The 17374-nt window shown below is 52.5% G+C and overlaps 6 protein-coding genes across 6 annotated transcripts; 2 read left to right on the top strand and 4 right to left on the bottom strand.

The window, feature by feature from the left end:
- Positions 1-452: 452 nt before the first annotated feature.
- Positions 453-1038, bottom strand: N7532_005121 (acyl-CoA thioesterase; the record flags this gene model as incomplete). Its single annotated transcript, XM_056617615.1, has 3 exons — positions 453-758; positions 791-899; positions 959-1038. 3 exons carry the CDS (start codon positions 1036-1038, stop codon positions 453-455), a joined length of 495 nt encoding a protein of 164 aa, XP_056473774.1.
- A 521-nt stretch (positions 1039-1559) lies between these two features.
- On the top strand, positions 1560-3283 carry N7532_005120 (pseudouridine synthase family protein; the record flags this gene model as incomplete). Its single annotated transcript, XM_056617614.1, has 2 exons — positions 1560-1799; positions 1874-3283. The coding sequence occupies 2 exons, from the start codon at positions 1560-1562 to the stop codon at positions 3281-3283; spliced, it is 1650 nt and encodes a 549-aa protein (XP_056473773.1).
- A 644-nt stretch (positions 3284-3927) lies between these two features.
- N7532_005119 (uncharacterized protein) lies at positions 3928-6131 on the bottom strand (the record flags this gene model as incomplete). The annotated part of the gene is made up of 3 exons (XM_056617613.1): positions 3928-4192; positions 4718-5046; positions 5124-6131. The coding sequence occupies 3 exons, from the start codon at positions 6129-6131 to the stop codon at positions 3928-3930; spliced, it is 1602 nt and encodes a 533-aa protein (XP_056473772.1).
- A 1022-nt stretch (positions 6132-7153) lies between these two features.
- Positions 7154-11310, bottom strand: N7532_005118 (60S ribosomal eL32 domain-containing protein; the record flags this gene model as incomplete). Its single annotated transcript, XM_056617612.1, has 11 exons — positions 7154-7262; positions 7363-7484; positions 7547-7671; positions 7931-7970; positions 8030-8124; positions 8378-8851; positions 8911-9239; positions 9325-9503; positions 9552-9581; positions 10386-10966; positions 11109-11310. The coding sequence occupies 11 exons, from the start codon at positions 11308-11310 to the stop codon at positions 7154-7156; spliced, it is 2286 nt and encodes a 761-aa protein (XP_056473771.1).
- Positions 11311-13040: 1730 nt separating this feature from the next.
- N7532_005117 (translation initiation factor 4B) lies at positions 13041-15017 on the bottom strand (the record flags this gene model as incomplete). Its single annotated transcript, XM_056617611.1, has 7 exons — positions 13041-14086; positions 14150-14443; positions 14515-14595; positions 14679-14681; positions 14744-14788; positions 14841-14897; positions 15014-15017. The coding sequence occupies 7 exons, from the start codon at positions 15015-15017 to the stop codon at positions 13041-13043; spliced, it is 1530 nt and encodes a 509-aa protein (XP_056473770.1).
- A 1182-nt stretch (positions 15018-16199) lies between these two features.
- On the top strand, positions 16200-17017 carry N7532_005116 (uncharacterized protein; the record flags this gene model as incomplete). The annotated part of the gene is made up of 4 exons (XM_056617610.1): positions 16200-16278; positions 16368-16481; positions 16541-16657; positions 16728-17017. 4 exons carry the CDS (start codon positions 16200-16202, stop codon positions 17015-17017), a joined length of 600 nt encoding a protein of 199 aa, XP_056473769.1.
- Positions 17018-17374: the final 357 nt, after the last annotated feature.

Here is a 17374-nt window from a genome sequence, read left to right as displayed (position 1 = left end):
CATAATGCGTACCTGCCGTCTATTTATTCCACTGTACTGTCAAGCTTTGTGGAGAAATGACGAAGATCGTCATTCCGGTCGATTCCCTCCCGAGGCCGGGATTTCCGAGATGCGCAGCCTCCTCGGCTTTTCCTAGAGAACTGGCTGGTTCTGAGTACAAGAAAGCGATAAGCTTCCAATAGCTAGGCCTTCTGGCTCATTTCTCCCGGTATCTCTTTACTACCTCATGCTGTCTCGCCTCTACAAACTTGTTCTTACTATACGCAAAGTACTACTCCTAGACATGCTACAGGGCTTGCTATCGTCTCTATTGTATTGTGTTAAATCGAATAGAAATCCAGGTCGCACATAACTGTGCGTGAAGGTATGGCGAGCCCAACGAGCACTCCCTGAGAGTCTATTGGAATTATGTACAGCTTTAGCTCTAAATCTGCTGGGCTAGCGCAGTCTCCTTAGAGCTTGGCCTCGGGCGAGCTTAGTAGCTTCTGGAGTCCCTGGCGCACACGGCTTTCCATGCCTTCTTTTCCGGCACGCATAGTCTCTCGCAACACAAAGACATGGGTATATGTGCCAACCATTTTGACGTTCTCTTCGCCCTTACGAAACACGCCAATCTCCCAGGTGACGCTAGACGACCCCAGCTTAGCGACGCGAAGACCCACTTCCAGTGTATCCGGGAAAGCAACGGATGCAAAAAAGTCACAGTGTGTGGATACAATGAGGCCAATTTGGTCGGTTCCGCCGGAGATATTGGACGCCTGTTCGCTTTGGGAGGGGGCTTATTGTTGACCGTGAAGGGGTTCATGCCGCAGTGCTCGATCAGGTAAGAATTGGCGATAGTATCGAAGAGAGCCGTGTAGACGGTGTTGTTGAGGTGGGCATACATGTCATTGTCAAACCTAGGCTTGATAGTTAGCTAGCTGGGAGCGAGTAGGTAATCCATGCTGGGAGTCCTTACCATCGTGTCTGGTGCACCTGGTGGTAGCCATAGTCACTGCGCGTGCGGCGCTTCTTTGCCTCGTACTCTGTAGGTACCATGGCTGTCTGGGTGGTCTCAAAGAAGGTCTCAGCAGCTGATGGAAAGGGAAGAATGTCCTGGAGACGCCGTCCAGCGGGACCCAGCGAGATGGAGATGATCGGGCTCGTCGCATCCCCGCTGCCTCGGAGTCGCTGGACCGAGGTTGGTCCCTGCTTATGTAATAGACATGCGGTTTTCATCTGAAGACGATTTGCAGCCTATTTGTCGCATAAAGAACCTCTTTTCCATTCTGTCAGGCTTGTGGAACAGCATATAAAGACGAAACGAGGGCGACTGGGCAGGTTGGAGGTGGGCGGGGGTTTCCCCAGTCGGCAGCGCCCCCACCGAACTCCGTGCCTGGTCTTATCGCTTCCAATCTAATTTTTTCCCTTCCCAAGGTTGTAGCCGCCACCTTTGGGACCGCAAACAACTTGAACAAAACCACCTACGACGCATTTGACGGTTCTCCCTGGCTCCCTCACCGCGCATTACCGCTTACTTGCTTCGGCGAGGTAAGCTACGAGTCCCCCCGCCGCCTACGATGGCTCTCGTCAACGTCGATGCCGTCAAGGCCCCTCCAGCGGAACAGTTCGAACAACCTCCCGATGTCATGGTGACGCCCTGTGATCCCTGGCCTGCGCCATACTATATGGAGGGTGGATTTCGCCGAGTGCGCCCGTATCACTACACCTTCAACACCTATTGCAAGGAGCGATGGCGTGGTCGAAACTTGGAAGACATTTTTCTTTCCGAATTTCGCGACCGCCCCCCAGAGTACTATGTACGCATTTACCTGCTGTGAATGATCGAGAGAAGTGTGTGAAGATTTGGCTAACCTATGATGTTTGCGGATAGAAACACGCCCTTGATAATGGTCTCGTCTGTGTCAATGGAAAGCCTGCGGGCAGGGACACCGTGATCAAGAACGGCCAAATGATCTCGCACACCCTTCATCGCCACGAGCCGCCCGTCACCGCCCTCCCGATTGGTATCATTCATGAAGACGAAGATTTGCTGGTGATCGACAAGCCAGCTGGTGTTCCAGTGCACTCCGCTGGCCGGTACCATTACAACTCCGTTTGCGAGATCTTGCGCGCCGAGCGTGGCCAGGGATGGCTGCCGCGACCATGCAACAGATTGGACCGACTGACTTCTGGCGTCATGTTTATCGGAAAACACCCCAAAGGAGCTGAGAAAATGACGACACAGCTGCAGGCGCGGTCAGTACAGAAGGAATATGTTGCTCGCGTGAAGGGCAAGTTTCCTGACGGCGTCGTGGTGTGTGATCAGCCTATAATGCAGGTCAGTCCCAAGCTGGGACTCAACCGTGTGCGCGCTACAGGCAAAGAGGCTAAGACCAAATTCCGTCGACTGGCTTACTACCCTCCTGAAGCAGCCGCATCAACAACTGCTCCTGAAGTCCACACACCCGGTGGGGACACAGCGCGCGCCGTAACTCCGCCTCCAGTCCTTGCCAACGAGACCGAGGGGTACAGCATTGTTCACTGCTTTCCCCTGACTGGACGCACGCATCAAATCCGTGTCCACCTTCAATTCCTCGGCCACCCCATTACCAATGACCCAATCTATTCGAACCGAAGGGTCTTCGGGCCGGAATTGGCCCGTAACGAAGACCACGGGGAACGCGATGAGGAAATTATGGAGCGGCTTCACAAAATGGGCAAGACAGAGGTTGCTGATACGGCTACTTACCGTACACACCTGACAGCCGCACCGAATGTGCCGCCGGGGACCGACCCTGCTGTCCTCGCGGAGATTATGTCTCGGGAGCAACAAGCTGCCGCCGAGGATTATGAAAAGCGCAAGGGAGAGCGCTTGTCTGGCGACTTGTGCGACGTCTGTGGAACAGAGCTATACACCGATCCGGGCCCTCATGAGCTGGGTCTTTTCCTGCATGCGGTCGCATATGCTGACCTCAATGGTAATTGGAAGTATAGAAGCAAGATGCCCACATGGGGTCTGCCTCCCAAGGGCATGGAAGGACCACAAGAGGTGCCAGATTGGGTCACTGGTCCTGAAAGCGAAGAGATCATTTATGGGCATGGAACCGTTCCTCCTGAGATTGGCACTGAGGACGACCCTCCTAACTCGGGTAACCGAAGAAAAAAGAATCCCGGCGACTTGGGCCACGTACTTCTGCGGGGCGTTGGCTATGTCAATATCTCTCAGAACGATCCTGCGTTTGGTGGTAATGAATCGTCGCAGCAGGGAACAACCGAGTCTGCATCTTCGACTACGAACTAAATGTTGTCCGCTCAACATTTGCATGAGATGTCGTTTCGTTCTTTTCAAAACAACATGATACCATCTTTGTTAGGTTCTGTGGATACTGGCATATATCTGAGATACCAAAGGTCATAATGCAATCATAGCGTTTTGGTTTGCTTCTTGCAAGGCTACCATTCTATCAACGTTGGAATTCCATTAATTGGTCGAGATTACCTACGGGCGACATACCGGCCTTGTAGACAGTCTAGGGTTCAGGCCTACTAGGTATTTCATGGTCCTCGTGGGTCTTCCAATCAGATACGCTTCCGATGGGCACTAGCGTACTGTTTGGGTAGTTGTTGCGGCGATGGGACTGTGGTGTTTGGAGGCTTAAATTTACGGACATGACCCTATCACACCTGGTTCCGACTGGCCCTACGTGCATCAGTTTGTAGGATTCCAATACTCGGTACATATATTCACGATGCTGTAAATCTGGTGCCGGTATGCTCCCTTCTTCTAATATTCTCGGCATAGTTCACGGCGCTCACTCTCCTTCTCAAAGAACCTTAAACTATTCGCCCATAGCGAACTGAGCAGTCCCAAAATCCACCACCTCCCGAACCAAGCCTTTCCTTACTATTCGAATTAGAAAGTCATATAATGCCTTTCCAAAGAAATTATCGGCCGAAATATTCAAAAATTGGTTCGATGGCCTCTTCACCGGTGACCCTGCCGACGCACGCGCGTTTTGCGAGGACACGCTGAACCCGAACTACACCCGACTTCAGGCAGGCGGCGACAAAGCGGATTTTGAGGGTGTGGTCGAGAAATTCGTTTTCTTCCGGACAAATGCCAAGTGGGAAGGCGAGGTGAAATTTTTCATTCAAGAAGAGAATAAAGTGGCCGCGCGCGTTGTTGGCGATTTGGGAATCGGGGATAGGACTATGAAGAGGAAGGAGCTTATGTTTATGGCTGAACTGGATGATGAAGGGCGATTTCTGTTTGCTTGGGAACAGGTTTCTGATTTTTGGGAGGTTTGATAAACATTATTTGATAGGAGATGGTCAGTAGTCCATGCACCGATTCCCCAAAATATATTTGAGCTGTCACATGCACCGGTCTGTGTTGCATCAAAATAAAGCATAACACTAGGTTCTGCCTCTGTTGTCGCACCATAAAGAACTACACTAGGATACAGATGCTGTATCCACTCAAACAGCCCTGGGATCTGTTGAATTTGCAAGCATCACACTGGTGCAAACTACCACTAGCGAACATGAGTGTTGGCTGCTGAATGACTTTTGATGCTAACAATATAGACTAGAAACCGAATAATATGTACCCGCTAATTCCAAAGGACACCGCCATGATAAGTACAAATTCAAATCTTGAATCCCAGCGCCCCGATGTATATAGACAAGACAGAAATATATAGATGAACAAAAGATTGTTGATCAAGTTACCCACAAGGGCTTTTCACACTTTTCCTTCGCCGCAACGGCGGCGTCGACGCGCCACATCAAGGTACCCGACTCGACACCGGGAGCAGGTGTTCCACGAAGAGCTTGCGGCGAGGTATAGCACTTCCCGTCTGAGAATCGATATTGCAGGCACGCCCTGTCACTGGCACAATGCTCTGCACAGTCCCAGACGGTCATGGGAATTTCAATGCCTTCAGAGTTCTTCTTTTTATACTCGTCTCTTGCGTAGTTGTCCCAATTATCGAGGTGATGCGCCAATGTTGGTCGGACAAAATGAGTGAATATGTCTCCATAGTGGAGAACAGTGTGGTTTTCCTGGTGGTTTATCGTAAGTTTACCAACACCGAACGACGAGTGTTACGCCAAAGTCTCAAAGACTATGAACTACTCACATTAGAGAACCACTTTTGGTCAAAGTCCCACATACGATCAACGTCTGCGGGACTCATGTGGTGGAAAGTAAACGGAGGATGACACCACTGCTTCTTACCAAAGCCCTCGCCCAAGGCATCCTGTCCCCAGACGGACTCGGTGGTAACATGCGGCCAAGACCAAACCAAGCTGATATGAATTGTAGAGAGTGCCATGCCCAATACGCAATCACCCGCCCACTGGGCATTGGTGATTTTCTCCCATTCCTCGGGGTACTTGGTGACAAGATCCGCGACGTTGTGGATCGCAGAATTGGAAAGAACGAAGCCGGAGCCACCGTGGGCGAACATGCTTTCCCCGATTTGCATCTGATTTCCAATGTACAGTTGTCTTTCGGCGTCGAATTGCGCCAACCAAGCCAGTAGATTGGTCCAGATCGGGTAGGTATCAGCTTCGAGGAAGACGAACCACTTGGCCTCGGGCCGATAAGCCCGCGCTTCCTGGACCATCGGCAAGAACTTCCACTTGTCGAGCTTCCAGCCCGGATTGTCCATCATACCGGAAGGGCCGTTGGCGACTTTTGTGTGATCTTGCTGAAGAAGACCTGCTCGGCCGCCACTGCGAGCACGATGGTAGATAGCGAAGTCGTCGCTCGATAGCATTGAAGCGCTGGCATTATGAAAGACATCCCGTGTGCGCAAGCCAGCGATGTCTTCTTCGTAATCTGAGACAATCAGCTTATGCGGGATACACCGAAGCGTCGTGCGGACGTGCACCGGCACTTTATCCTGTGCCTCGGTGATGCCTGTCTTGAGAATAACGAGTACATCCTCGATGCCAGGCAGCGGGCGGCAAGCCGAAGAAATGTCGACTTCGGTCTTGTTCGCTTCCCTCTGGTTCGAAGCAGCCGGTTCCACGATGACCGCAGAGTCCCTTAAACTGCTGTGGAGATGCAGAAAGAGGAAGACGAGAGCCAGCGGGGCAAGAATAGGCACCCAGCGCCCATACCGGGCGGGGAGGGTGAACATCCTTGGGATGGCGGGGAGAGGGGATTAGGAGAAGAGGAGAAGGAAGAAGCACAGCTCCATGGCGACTCGGAGCTCGTCAAAGGATCGACGAGCCTTTGAACGACGTGGGGGCGTGTTTCGGAGTGGTGGCTTGTCTTGAGGCTGACATTGGCCAGATCGCTCAGTGGCACCATGTGCTTCGACCAAGCATTCGTGCCCCCCTCCTGTTTCTTAGCGCCCGGTTTCAAATGGAGGCATCTCTCGGGACGACAGTATGCCGTGCGGCGTTGACATCTGAGACAAGATGACAGCTCAAGTCGACTGCCCGTCTCGCAGTCCTCGTGCGGTCGTTCTGCCCTCCACGCAGGCAGCCACGAGGCCCCTGGAAGGTGGGTCGGTCGATCTCTCTGGACTCGTCATCTTTGGATCCCCTGAAGCAGGGAAACTAGAGAAACTTCCGCAGGGACCAGTTGGCAGCGGTTTGGTGCGAGACTAGTACGACATCGGTGGGCCGGCGTCCTGCGGTTCGTACATCGTACATTGTATGTAGTGTAGTGCTGTCCAATTGTACCCTGTTGTTCGTCTACTATCACCGACTCGTACTGTAGTACTGAGATAGAGACTATCTCTGGGCGCTCCGTGTGAAGGATATGCATTGCCAAATTCTAAAGACATAGAGCAAATCGAAACAGTCCGGACAATTTACAAAGGCGGAGCACAGAGAAACCTGCCGTCGGCGGCATATTAAGAAGAATTACTGTCAAGAACCCAATGGCCACCTGTCGGGGTATAAAAAAAGGTTTGGCATCACAATGCAAGAGGATTTTTCAATTTTTGTTTGTCATTTCAGAGAAATTTCTCTTGCTCGACGCCCGGAACGACCAAAGCGCGAGCCGCACATGGAATGCCATGCACAATCCTTGGAATCGTTATCGCCAGAGTGATAGTATTCACGACCGTACAAAACCCCGACCCTCTCGTGCTCCTGCGAATACCCCACCGGAAAAATAAAGGAAACAGAACTTTTTGGGGGTTCAGTCCATTTAGGCCTCGGTGGTGACACGGCCCTTGGGGTTGGTGACCTTGACACCGAGAGCCTTGGCCTTCTCGATGATGTCCACACGCTTGCGGGAGGAGACGGCATGGGCGATCCTAAAAGCGTAGAGGTTAGCGGGTGTTTCGACACGTAAAATAATTCGGATTTTTTCATTTATTGATCGTAGGGCAAGAATGCGGGTAAATGTTGACATACTCGGCAGCGTAGGTGCGGTTGTGCATCAGGAGGAGCTCAACGTCCTTGGGGTTGTGGACAAGGAAAGCCTTGTGGCCGGAGGGCATCATGTGGCGGGTCTTCTTGTTGGAGCCGTAGCCGATCTATAATACCGGGTGGGTTAGCGATGTTCGTCGTGTTGAAATCAGTCGAGAAGCTATCGTACCGAGGGCATGGCAGGCTGGCCCTTGAAGCGGCGGCGGACGGCATTGTCAATACCCTTGGGCTTGCGCCACGAGGGAGCGACACACTTGAACCGGTCAGACTGGTGACGGTTGAAGCGGTTGGTGCCTATTGCAATCCTTGTCAGTCCTTCATTCTTGATTCCGGTCGTGTCAAAAAATCGTTCAAGAAACGTCGAAACCCTTTGGATAAACATCGCCCTCCCGATCATCGAAAATCGTTCGTATGTCGCCATTCGGTTGCAGTCGATTCCAGTTCTTCCTCCTTCCCCCTCCAACCAATTCATCTGGCAATTTTTGATTGTCGATTGAGGGGCGATGCTATCCAGGCCAAAGGGTATGGGTGCGGTCGGGGATCGGAAACATACGCTTCTTGACGATGGGGATGTGCTTCTTGGCGGCGACCATCTTGCAAGAAAAAAATCGTCAGTATATCGAGGAGATCGAGGGAGTGCTGTTCAACTCACTTTGTCGGTGTTGCGTCTCGCCGGGCGTTGAGGGTTGTCGAGTCGGAACGAAAGCAATCTCGAAAACTTCGCACTGGCGGAGTGGGTGACCCACACTAGTGTGCTTTCAGCGAGCTAAGCGAACGGGGTCTGATGATGTAAGCATAGGGCTTGCCGTGGGTCGAGCCCTGCCAAGACTTCCTCTTCGGGACAACCTGGATCTATACGAGAGTACGACTGGCAAATTACCTAGGATGTCGGTCCAACTGGGCAGCGAATATAACAAGCAGAATTAGATTTCAGGCAAATAATTCATTCAAATCCATGGTTGGGTAGTTTACACCTGTAGTTGCAGCTGAACACGCTCACCCTGCTTCTCTCCACTTTGGAGCATCTGTTCCAGCACCTCCAAATCTGCCAGCGCCTCCTCGGGAGACTGTCTTGTCTCAACCGGGCGGCCGTTGGCAATAGCACTAGCGAAAGCAGTAACCTCCGGGGTAACCCCCTTACCGTCGAACTCAACTGTATGAGTGACACCATCGACGATTACATCATCAAAGTTGAGAGCCACAGAACCCCTCTCGCAGGCAAATTCGAAGGAGTGGCGACTGAACGGAGATCCCCAAGAAAGAGAAATCACACCCGTAGCACCAGATCCAGTCTGAACAACTGCATCTACTGTATCAACTGGGGGAAGATGGGACTGTTGCAGTTGAGACTGCGCTGAGACTGTCGTGATCTGCTCCGCAGAACCCAAAATCAGACGAAGGCCAGCAATCATGTGTACTCCGCCGTCCAAAAGGAAACCGCCCTGATATTCAGGAACCTTTCTCCAAGATGTCACTGCGGATTGGTGGTTCAATAGTCAGCATAATCATGCGGGGCTTTTCTATCAGATGTACTAGACATGGAGCTTGACGGGCCTCCGGCCGGGGGGAGGTGCGTACAGTAATACCGGTTATTCGATTTCACCATGTTCTGGATATCAACACGGAAATTCCGAACCTTACCCATTTTTTTCATCTGCTCGGCCGCGAAGATGTATTTGTTCATGTATCGGAAGTTCTCGCCCACGGCCCAGAAGATCTTACTGGTATCGATGTTGGCTCGATACCACTGCAAGAGCTCCTTCGCGGTGGCGATATCCTTGGCAATGGGCTTCTCAGATAGAACATGCTTTCCAGCAAGGAGGGCCTTTTTGATGAAGTCTGGTTGCACCAGAATAGGAAGACTAATCGATGGTCATAATCAGCTGGAGCAGTCCCGCGTGGAAACCTAGTTCAACACTCAGAAGGAACGGGTGACGGGAAAAATACGCGATAATCACGGCGCTGATATCAGCGCGGGCCAATAGGTCTGCATAAGACTTGCCTGCGCCGGAATCTTCGGAGTACAGGTCGACTTCAGATGAACCATTCGCGAGGGTCTGAGCCGAGGTCAAAGACCGCGAATAGATCGCCTTGAGTTGGAGATCCGAGGCAGCTTTCACGGCGGGCTAAATCAAAATTAGGACTTGAAGCAGAGGCTAACCCCTTAAGCATACAGACCAGATGTTGCTCTTGAGCAAAAAGACCTAGTGCGGGGTTGTATTAGTGACAGCTGTTCAACAATGTAGTGGATTATAGGTACTGACCACTGCCAACGATGGCAACTCCGATAGACATAATGGTGACAAGTAGATCAACTGGGTTCGCTTAGTTGTCTGCCGGGCAGAAGAAAGAGTCAAAGCAAGATCGGATCACGAAGGTTCTACAAATGTCATGCAGCATGGAGGGTGGGGTTGTCGACGCCGAGCCCCGTAGCCGGTTTCCACATCCGCGCACCGGGGAAGGTCCAACCTCCGATTGCAAGTGGCGCCGAGTCGGCATACCTTTCGCTGTTTCCACGGTTCAAACTCGCTCGGTCGAGCCGAGTTACAATATTTGCTTTGTTTACAGGAGATTGCTCAGCACGCCGAGGTATACCGGAATAACACATCAGTCATGCATGACGCAAGAGCTACCCCGAGAAAACGTGATGATCTACACTCATTTTAGAAAAGAAAGAAGCAATTTGAATTTGTATAACGAGTCCCAGTTGCAATATTAAAATTCACACCAGACTCATGTATAGGAAATAAAACTGGGAACGAGGCAATAGCCGCAAACCCAGTCCATTAAACCGACAGACACTCCCAATCCAAGCGCCAAATCCATCCCAAAATGCGAAAGCGGGAATCATCGTGAACCAAATCCAATCAATCCAGGGTTCCAGACGCCCGAATCCATATACCCATCATAAGAAAAATCAAAAATCGTGTCAGTCATAACGCAATAAACGGGCAAAGCCAGGAATAAACGCGCGTCGAGAGTGAACAGGCTTATGGATTGGAGCTCACCAGAGCCCGCACCCTCTCCACACGCGCCATCGCCTTCTCCAACCGTTCCAGTCGGCTTCGCTTTTCAATATCTCGACGCTCCAGCACTGCAACCCGTTCTTCCAGCTTCGCGCGCGCCTTGCGCTCCTGCGCGACCATCTCGTTGGCCTGACTGAATAATTGCACCGTCAACTCCTCCAGCTCAGTATTGGCTTGCGTGAGCTGCGTCTCGGCTGCTTTACGCAGGCCCTGCTCGCGCGTCAGCGCGTCTTGCAGTTCCGAGGTATTGTCGCTGCTGGCTGGGGACGCATGCTGCGGGAGCGGGGTGATGGATGCCGTGGGCGTTGAGGGGGCTGGAGCACTAGTTGGGGTTGCGCTACCACGGCGATAGGGGAGGAGGTTGGTGAGTGTTTGCAGACGACCTGAGTAGGAGTGTTGCGACTGACTGTCGGGTGAGACTGGGGTCGGAGTCTGGGTCGGCGACAACGATTTGTCCGCGTGCGACGAGGGTGGTTGGGAAGAGCTGTTTCTGGGCGTCCCACACATTTGTTGTGATGAGCGCAGTCGGTGTATTTCTTCTTCGTAGTCGGCGAGTTTCTCGGCTGCCAGATGGAAAAGTGTCGGTCAGCAAAAGGATCCAGGTTTGAATGAAACCGGGAACTGAAAGGACAACAGTCTTCTCGCTGCCTGTTCGGACTTGCGACGCAAGATATGCAACAGTGACAGATCGCGGTTCATGCTTACCATTGACCTGAGCTTGCGCCGCCAAATCCTGGATCTGCCCCTCCAACTCCTGGATCTGACGCCGCGCGTCTGGGAGCTCATGCGAATCGCCGACGCCGCCGCATGTCGGACATGGTTTGTCGGGGGTCGCTACATTCGTCATAGCAGAGGGTGTCCCAACGAGAGTGGTAGTCGTGAGCGTCGAGGTGGTCGTGGCCGACATGACAACATGGGGATGCTACCCCAACTTTCAGAGTAAACGAACGGGCTTGGGTGTATGGTAAGGCGGAGACCAGTAAACACCGACAACCTCCAGGCACAGCGATATCAACCGACCAAACGTAAAGCCCAAATGGACAGGTGGTGAGGTTCAGAGAGAAGAGTCATGAAACACGGGTTCCTTTCCATTCCGGACCCTTTGAAGGGGTTCATTAACTCCATACTGCGCCACCAGTTTATTTGCCGCCCAATGGCTGGGGGACCCATCGCTGTCTCAGGAACAAATCCTTTTTTTTGCCTGCAATATTGCGCCCTATTGATCTTTCTTTTCATGGCCATTTTCTTTGTTTCGAGTCTCCTTTTATTGCGATTACTTTTTTATTTCTACTAGCCACGCTACGCCGGGTGGTTCCCAACACAACCTACCACTACATCGGCCCCCGTGCTCGCGGACATTTCAACTGTTGTACACGGCACATGTGCGGTGTGCATTACGCTCATGGACATTGGACTAGTCCGCATTAGCCCATTTCGACTGGGACTAGTCCCACCTATTTATAACGCCCTTGCTGGGCGAGCCATTTATCGACCAATTGCCCGATGGTTGGCAGTTTATCCCTTCAGAGGATTGGGGCCAGATTCATTCATAGAGGGACAAGCGATGCGGGGAGGTAGGATCTAAGGTTCGGTAGCCTGCATGTCCCCTGCTGGACCTGCTGGTAGGGAGAAGAGTACACTACTTTATTGGATTGGCTGGAGATGGGGCTACTGCGTGGTTGCGCCGTGCTGCGTTCTGCTGCTCCACACCCAAAACGGACAGGGCGGTAGGGCACGTACCCCAGACGGAACTGCATGCTAGTACATACTATGCGACTGACTACTCTAAATGTATGTATACTTACAGCAGCACTAGTGAATACCTTCAGGAGACTACACCGTACGCACATTGATATGTCAATGAAGACTGCATTTCAATCTATGCTGGAGAAAAGAAACACGTGAAAGTCCCACTCCATCATTTCGTATTGGAGGGGCCATGCAGACGTCAGACCGGATATCAGGAGGGGAGGGGTAGACGAGAGAATCGAGAAAAAGCACAAAGATCAGTAATTCATGGTCATCGAGAGCATGGTCAAGGATAAAGGGCTTGGGATATCCACCTCGTCTCTCATTCAGTCATTCGTGCTTGCATGGCTGGCCAAGGGTTCTAGGCGCAGACAGAGTCATTAATAAGACCATCCAAAGCAGATCGAGGAGAGAAAGAGGAGAAAAAAGAAAAACAGGAACCTTCATTTCGCATCGGCTGTAATGGTCATGGGCAAATCACTGAATCACGCATGGGAATAGTAGCTAGATAGCGAGCAGCAACGAAGACATCACAAAAAAGAAGGGGGCGGAAGGAAAACTTAGAAAAACTTTTCAGACTGCCAGATCATCAGAGCAAGAACTAGATGAATGTCGGGAATCTAGCCCGACACGAAAAAGGAGAAGATCATGAAATAATAGGTACGAGAGGAAGGATGGGAAATCAAGACAGAGCAACCACCGTCGTCTGCTTGCCGTGTAGTGGAATAGATGCAAGAATCCTGCCACATCAAAAGACGTCGGAACGCCTTGAGGAAGATTCCGAAACACGCCAGGAAGAGCAGATGGGAGTACGCAGCGTCAGGCTTTGATATCACATGAGGGGCCACAGTTGAAACGAGAGCGGAGGTTGGGTAGGGTATCGATGGGTTAGAAACCACGGCCACCGCGACGGTTGTTGCGAGGCTTGGCACCGACGGTGCTCCAGCCATCGTTGTCATCAGCGGGGGCTTCGGCGGTGCGCCAGTTGCCATTGGAGGCGGCCTCCTTCGGAGCCTCAGCAGCCTCAGCAGCATTAGCCTGCTCGGGCTCCTGGTCAGCAGTCATTCCACTGTCGTCACCACCGGCCCGCCGGAGGATCTCGAAGTTGCCTCCGCCACGAGGAGGCTCAACAGCATCCTTGTTGGAGTCGGTTCCAGGCTTGGTCTCCTTGGTTTGCTCCTTGGTCTGCTCCTTGGTCTGCTCCTTGGTCTGCTCCTTGGTCTGCTCCTTGGTCTGCTCCTTGGTATGTTCCTTGGGCTGCTTCGGCTTATCGGACTTTTCGGACTTGGGCTGCTTCTCCTCCTGTTCCTTCTTCTGGCGGACCGCAAGTTGGCGCTTCTCCTCAACTTCACGCTCACGAGTAGCGGTATCAATAGGACGGGCCGCACCGAAGGGGCTGGCCTTCGAGTCACCACCACCGGCAGGAGTGGAGGGAGCCTCAGCTACGGTACGCTTGGCGAGGTTCAACTTAGGGCGGGTAGCGGGAGCAGCGGGGGAAGTAGGCTCCTTCTTCTCTTGGTCTGGGCGCATCGAGCTACGCCACTGGTTGTCCATCTCGGCAGCAGTAGGGGCACGCTCCGGGCGCTCTGGGCGCGGCGGGCGCGAGCCATCCTGCGAGCGACCCTCACCCCAAGCAGGCGAGTTCCTCCGGAAAGAACCACCATCGTCGTTGTGGTGAGGACGGCCACCCTCGCGAGGAGGAGCCCCAGCGGGGGGAGAAAGGGGACCCTTGCGCTCCCAGTTGCTGAAGTCGCGGAACTTTCCATCGGATTCGAAGTTGTTGCGTCGGCCACCACGCTCACTGCCGGCATCTGATGCGGCATCCATGTTACGACCAAAGCTAGCACGATCGGGGACACGGCGCTCGGGGGGCGGGGGAAGGGGACCACGGCGAGTCCAGTCGAGATCACGGCCTTCGAGGCGAGACTCCTTGGCTGAAGGGTTTGTCAGATTCGATGCCTTTGCTGCATCTGTAGATCTCCAAGGTCGGTACTTACGAGGCTCAGCGATACTGGTACGGATGGTTCGTCCCTGCAGAGTAGTGCCGGAGAGGTCCAGGGCCTTCTGCAGGCCATCCACTGTCTCGAACTCCACATATCCGAATCCCTTGGGAGCCTTGGTCAACTTGTCCTCGACGATTCTGACGTTGGTCACACCGCATCCAGCAAACAGATCGGAGATATCATCGGCAGTCGCATCGAAGGACAGGTTGCCGACGTGGCAGGTGAAAGGCGGCTCGGTGGGGAGAGGGAGGGGCTCTCGAACGGCGTATCCGCCGCGCTCGATGCGGTCTGGTTATGGGAATGTCAGCTTTTCTCCATACAATAATATCACTTTCGCTTTCTCAGATCGTGCGCCATACCGGACATTCCGCCGCCAAAGCTGCTACCACCGAAACCCATGCCTCCGGCGGGGCGAGAACCAAAGCTGGAAGTAGGAGGGCCTGTTGAAAATCTTGTCAGACATTTCTGGGCACTTGAAGTTTGTCGCAAGATAGAATTCAGTTCAACATGGTTCGTAACGTACCACCTATAAGTATCATTGTCAGCGACGAGGTAAACAAGCCGGGGCGGGGGGTTTCTGTAACTTACTGGGGAGAGGCATATCCTCCATTTCGTCGGCCCAAGAGCCAAGGCCTGTTCAAATTTCAGCTACCATCGCACATCCACGGGGGTTCTGGTCACTCACTCTCATCAGCCAAGAAGGTCCCAATGGACATCTTCTGGGCCTTGGATTTTGCGGGCGCTAGTGGGGGAAATTCGTTAGTCGAAGTCGAACACCACCACATGTACATCTAGTCGCAGGGGACATGTCGCTTTCGACAGCGTGCTGCAAGACTGATTGGAGGGATCGTCACTTACCCATGATTGCGGTTCGAAAAGGTCAGGAAACGCGCCAGCGAACTTGGTGCGCGCTTCTCACACAGTAGGGTTTTGGGAGGGGGAAAAAGGAAGAAAAATTTGAAGACGCCCGGGTAGGAGACCAGGAGTCAATCAGAAGTGTTGGGAACGACCTGGATGTCGTGAGAGACGAGATCTGCAGGTCAAAGTTGATCGTGGAAAAGTTGGATAGAGGGGAAGAGCAGTCGGGGCTGCACGATGGAAGTGCTCGGCTGAGTTAATCCGTATCCGTGATTATAATTTTGTGGTGCGCTAGTCCGAATGAGCGGCAACCGTCGACGCTGCCCCAAGGAACTTTCCGTAGCACGACGACGACAGGACTAGTACTTTTCGGTCGGTCTGGACCGATCAGCCTATTTTCCCGAGGCAGATAGTCCATTGCTGTCACATCTTGGGAAGTTTTACTTCCTTCGAGCGGTGGGTCCCTGCGATCGCCCACTAGGAAGATACTTCTTTGTTCATTGGACCCGGCGCAAGCTCTACTTCGGGATTACCTGGTAGACAGTTGACAGACAATAAGTCTAGCAGCGATCTTTGAGGCTAATCCAAGAATGTTTCTTTTTGCGAACTGATTCAAGGATTCTCGAGTGCGTCTGAATGGACTAAGGAGCATTGTTGGTCTCCGCGGTCGAGCCATCTTTTTTTTCTACTTTCAGAAGGTGTTCCTCTCCGAATGCCAAAAAGGAATAGATTTTATTAACCGTATATAATATTGATGCTGATCACTGGCTGTGCATCAAAATGTGACATTAAACAGGTCTTGCATCACATGTAGCTAAGCGGACGAGGATCCACCAGTGTTGCGATATATATAGAGGGTACCGAGTAGTTCACTCCGATCTATAGGGCTATGCAGCAACTAAGCCCTGGAATGGACTCAACTGGCAACCAAGAACGTGGCGCGAAAAGGGAACCGTTTGCAACTTAATCCTGTTTCTGTTTCAGATCCAAATCCTCAAATCGTCACCGAATAGTAGACAACAGTCCCATAGTTTTCTCTTGGGGCGACAAAACAGATCGAATTCGATGACATAAGCACACGTGATGGTTAGCTCCGCAGGACGGATATCGCAGGGCGCTTGTCAGTTCTGCGGTTCTTCCCCGATGGAGCAGGGAATGCTTGCTTTTCTCTCGGACCGGTCGCAAGATGAGCGGTCAAAATAGCCACAATGCCGATCCTGTGGTCGGTTCCCTGGTGCCCGCGATCAAGGTGGGAGCTGTGAGCGGTTCGTGTCCTTTCACCAAGCCCGAAACTGAAGACCTATCTGCGAAGACGAGACAGTCAAATCGATAAAGTGACTAACTTGGCAATTAGGAGTCGCTGGATTGATTTATGGAGGAGCTGCTGGGGTAATCAAGTCGCCTCATCCAGCCATTCATTCTCTATCATGTGGCATCCACTGGTTTGCATGCGGTTCAACTTTTTGGTGTATGTCTCCCATGCATTTGTCCAGCTCCGCTCAATTACTCATTCTGCATTGGCTGTAGGGATGCGAAGCAACATCATCAAACACCATTACCATGACCAAGCATCCCCGCAAGAGCGAGCATACGTCAGTACCCTCTGTAGTGGGCTATCTGGGGGCGTGGTGACGCGGTTGATGGGTATGTATTGATCTGGCTCGTTTCCGATGACCTAGCTTCTCTCTTGACATAATCGCTCATGGTTGAATAGGAGGTCGACTGGTGCCTGGCTTGGTGATTTTTTCGATACTTGGCTTCGGCGGCCAAAGTGTCTTTAACAAGGTTGATGCCTGGCAGATGGGAAGGGCCCAAACGCTCAGCAAACCATTCGCCCAGCGGATGGCCGAGTCCAAATGGATTCCTTTTCGGCACTTGTCTGATGAAGAATATCGGAACATGTTGAATGAGAAGTTGCTCAGCGTCGAGGCCGAGATTGCGCTCTTGGACGAGAAGATCGAGGAACTTGAGAGCATTCGGCCGACACGGGATCCTGCCAAGTAAACCGCGGGCTCACCTTCAGGATCTCTGTACACCGCGGCTCTGGTGCGACGCTGTCTCTGGACCAGATAGGCAATCTGGGTCGGGTGGGATGTAGCGCACGGACAGGAGGACTTCTTGTCCCATCTGTGTCAGACTGCGTCGGCGTCTCCATGCGAGAAAAATACCTGCCCCACACGTGGGAAAAAGGGGGTAAACCCTTTGTATAGTTGCATACTTTTTGTACGATACAAAGCGAAGACATGTACTATTATTATTATTGTTTTTATTGATGCACCCACTTCACCCTGGACCAGGTAAAAGGGGCCGAATCAGGGCGCGCCGATCGCAGACCGGCAGAAGGGCCCCACGGCCATTTCT

The sequence above is a fragment of the Penicillium argentinense genome, assembly GCF_028826775.1.
Source record: "Penicillium argentinense strain IBT 30761 chromosome Unknown utg000005l_segment0_segment0, whole genome shotgun sequence".
NCBI classification, from domain to species: domain Eukaryota; kingdom Fungi; phylum Ascomycota; class Eurotiomycetes; order Eurotiales; family Aspergillaceae; genus Penicillium; species Penicillium argentinense.
Note: the sequence above shows the minus strand (reverse complement) of the source record. Positions and strands in the feature narration are given on the sequence as shown.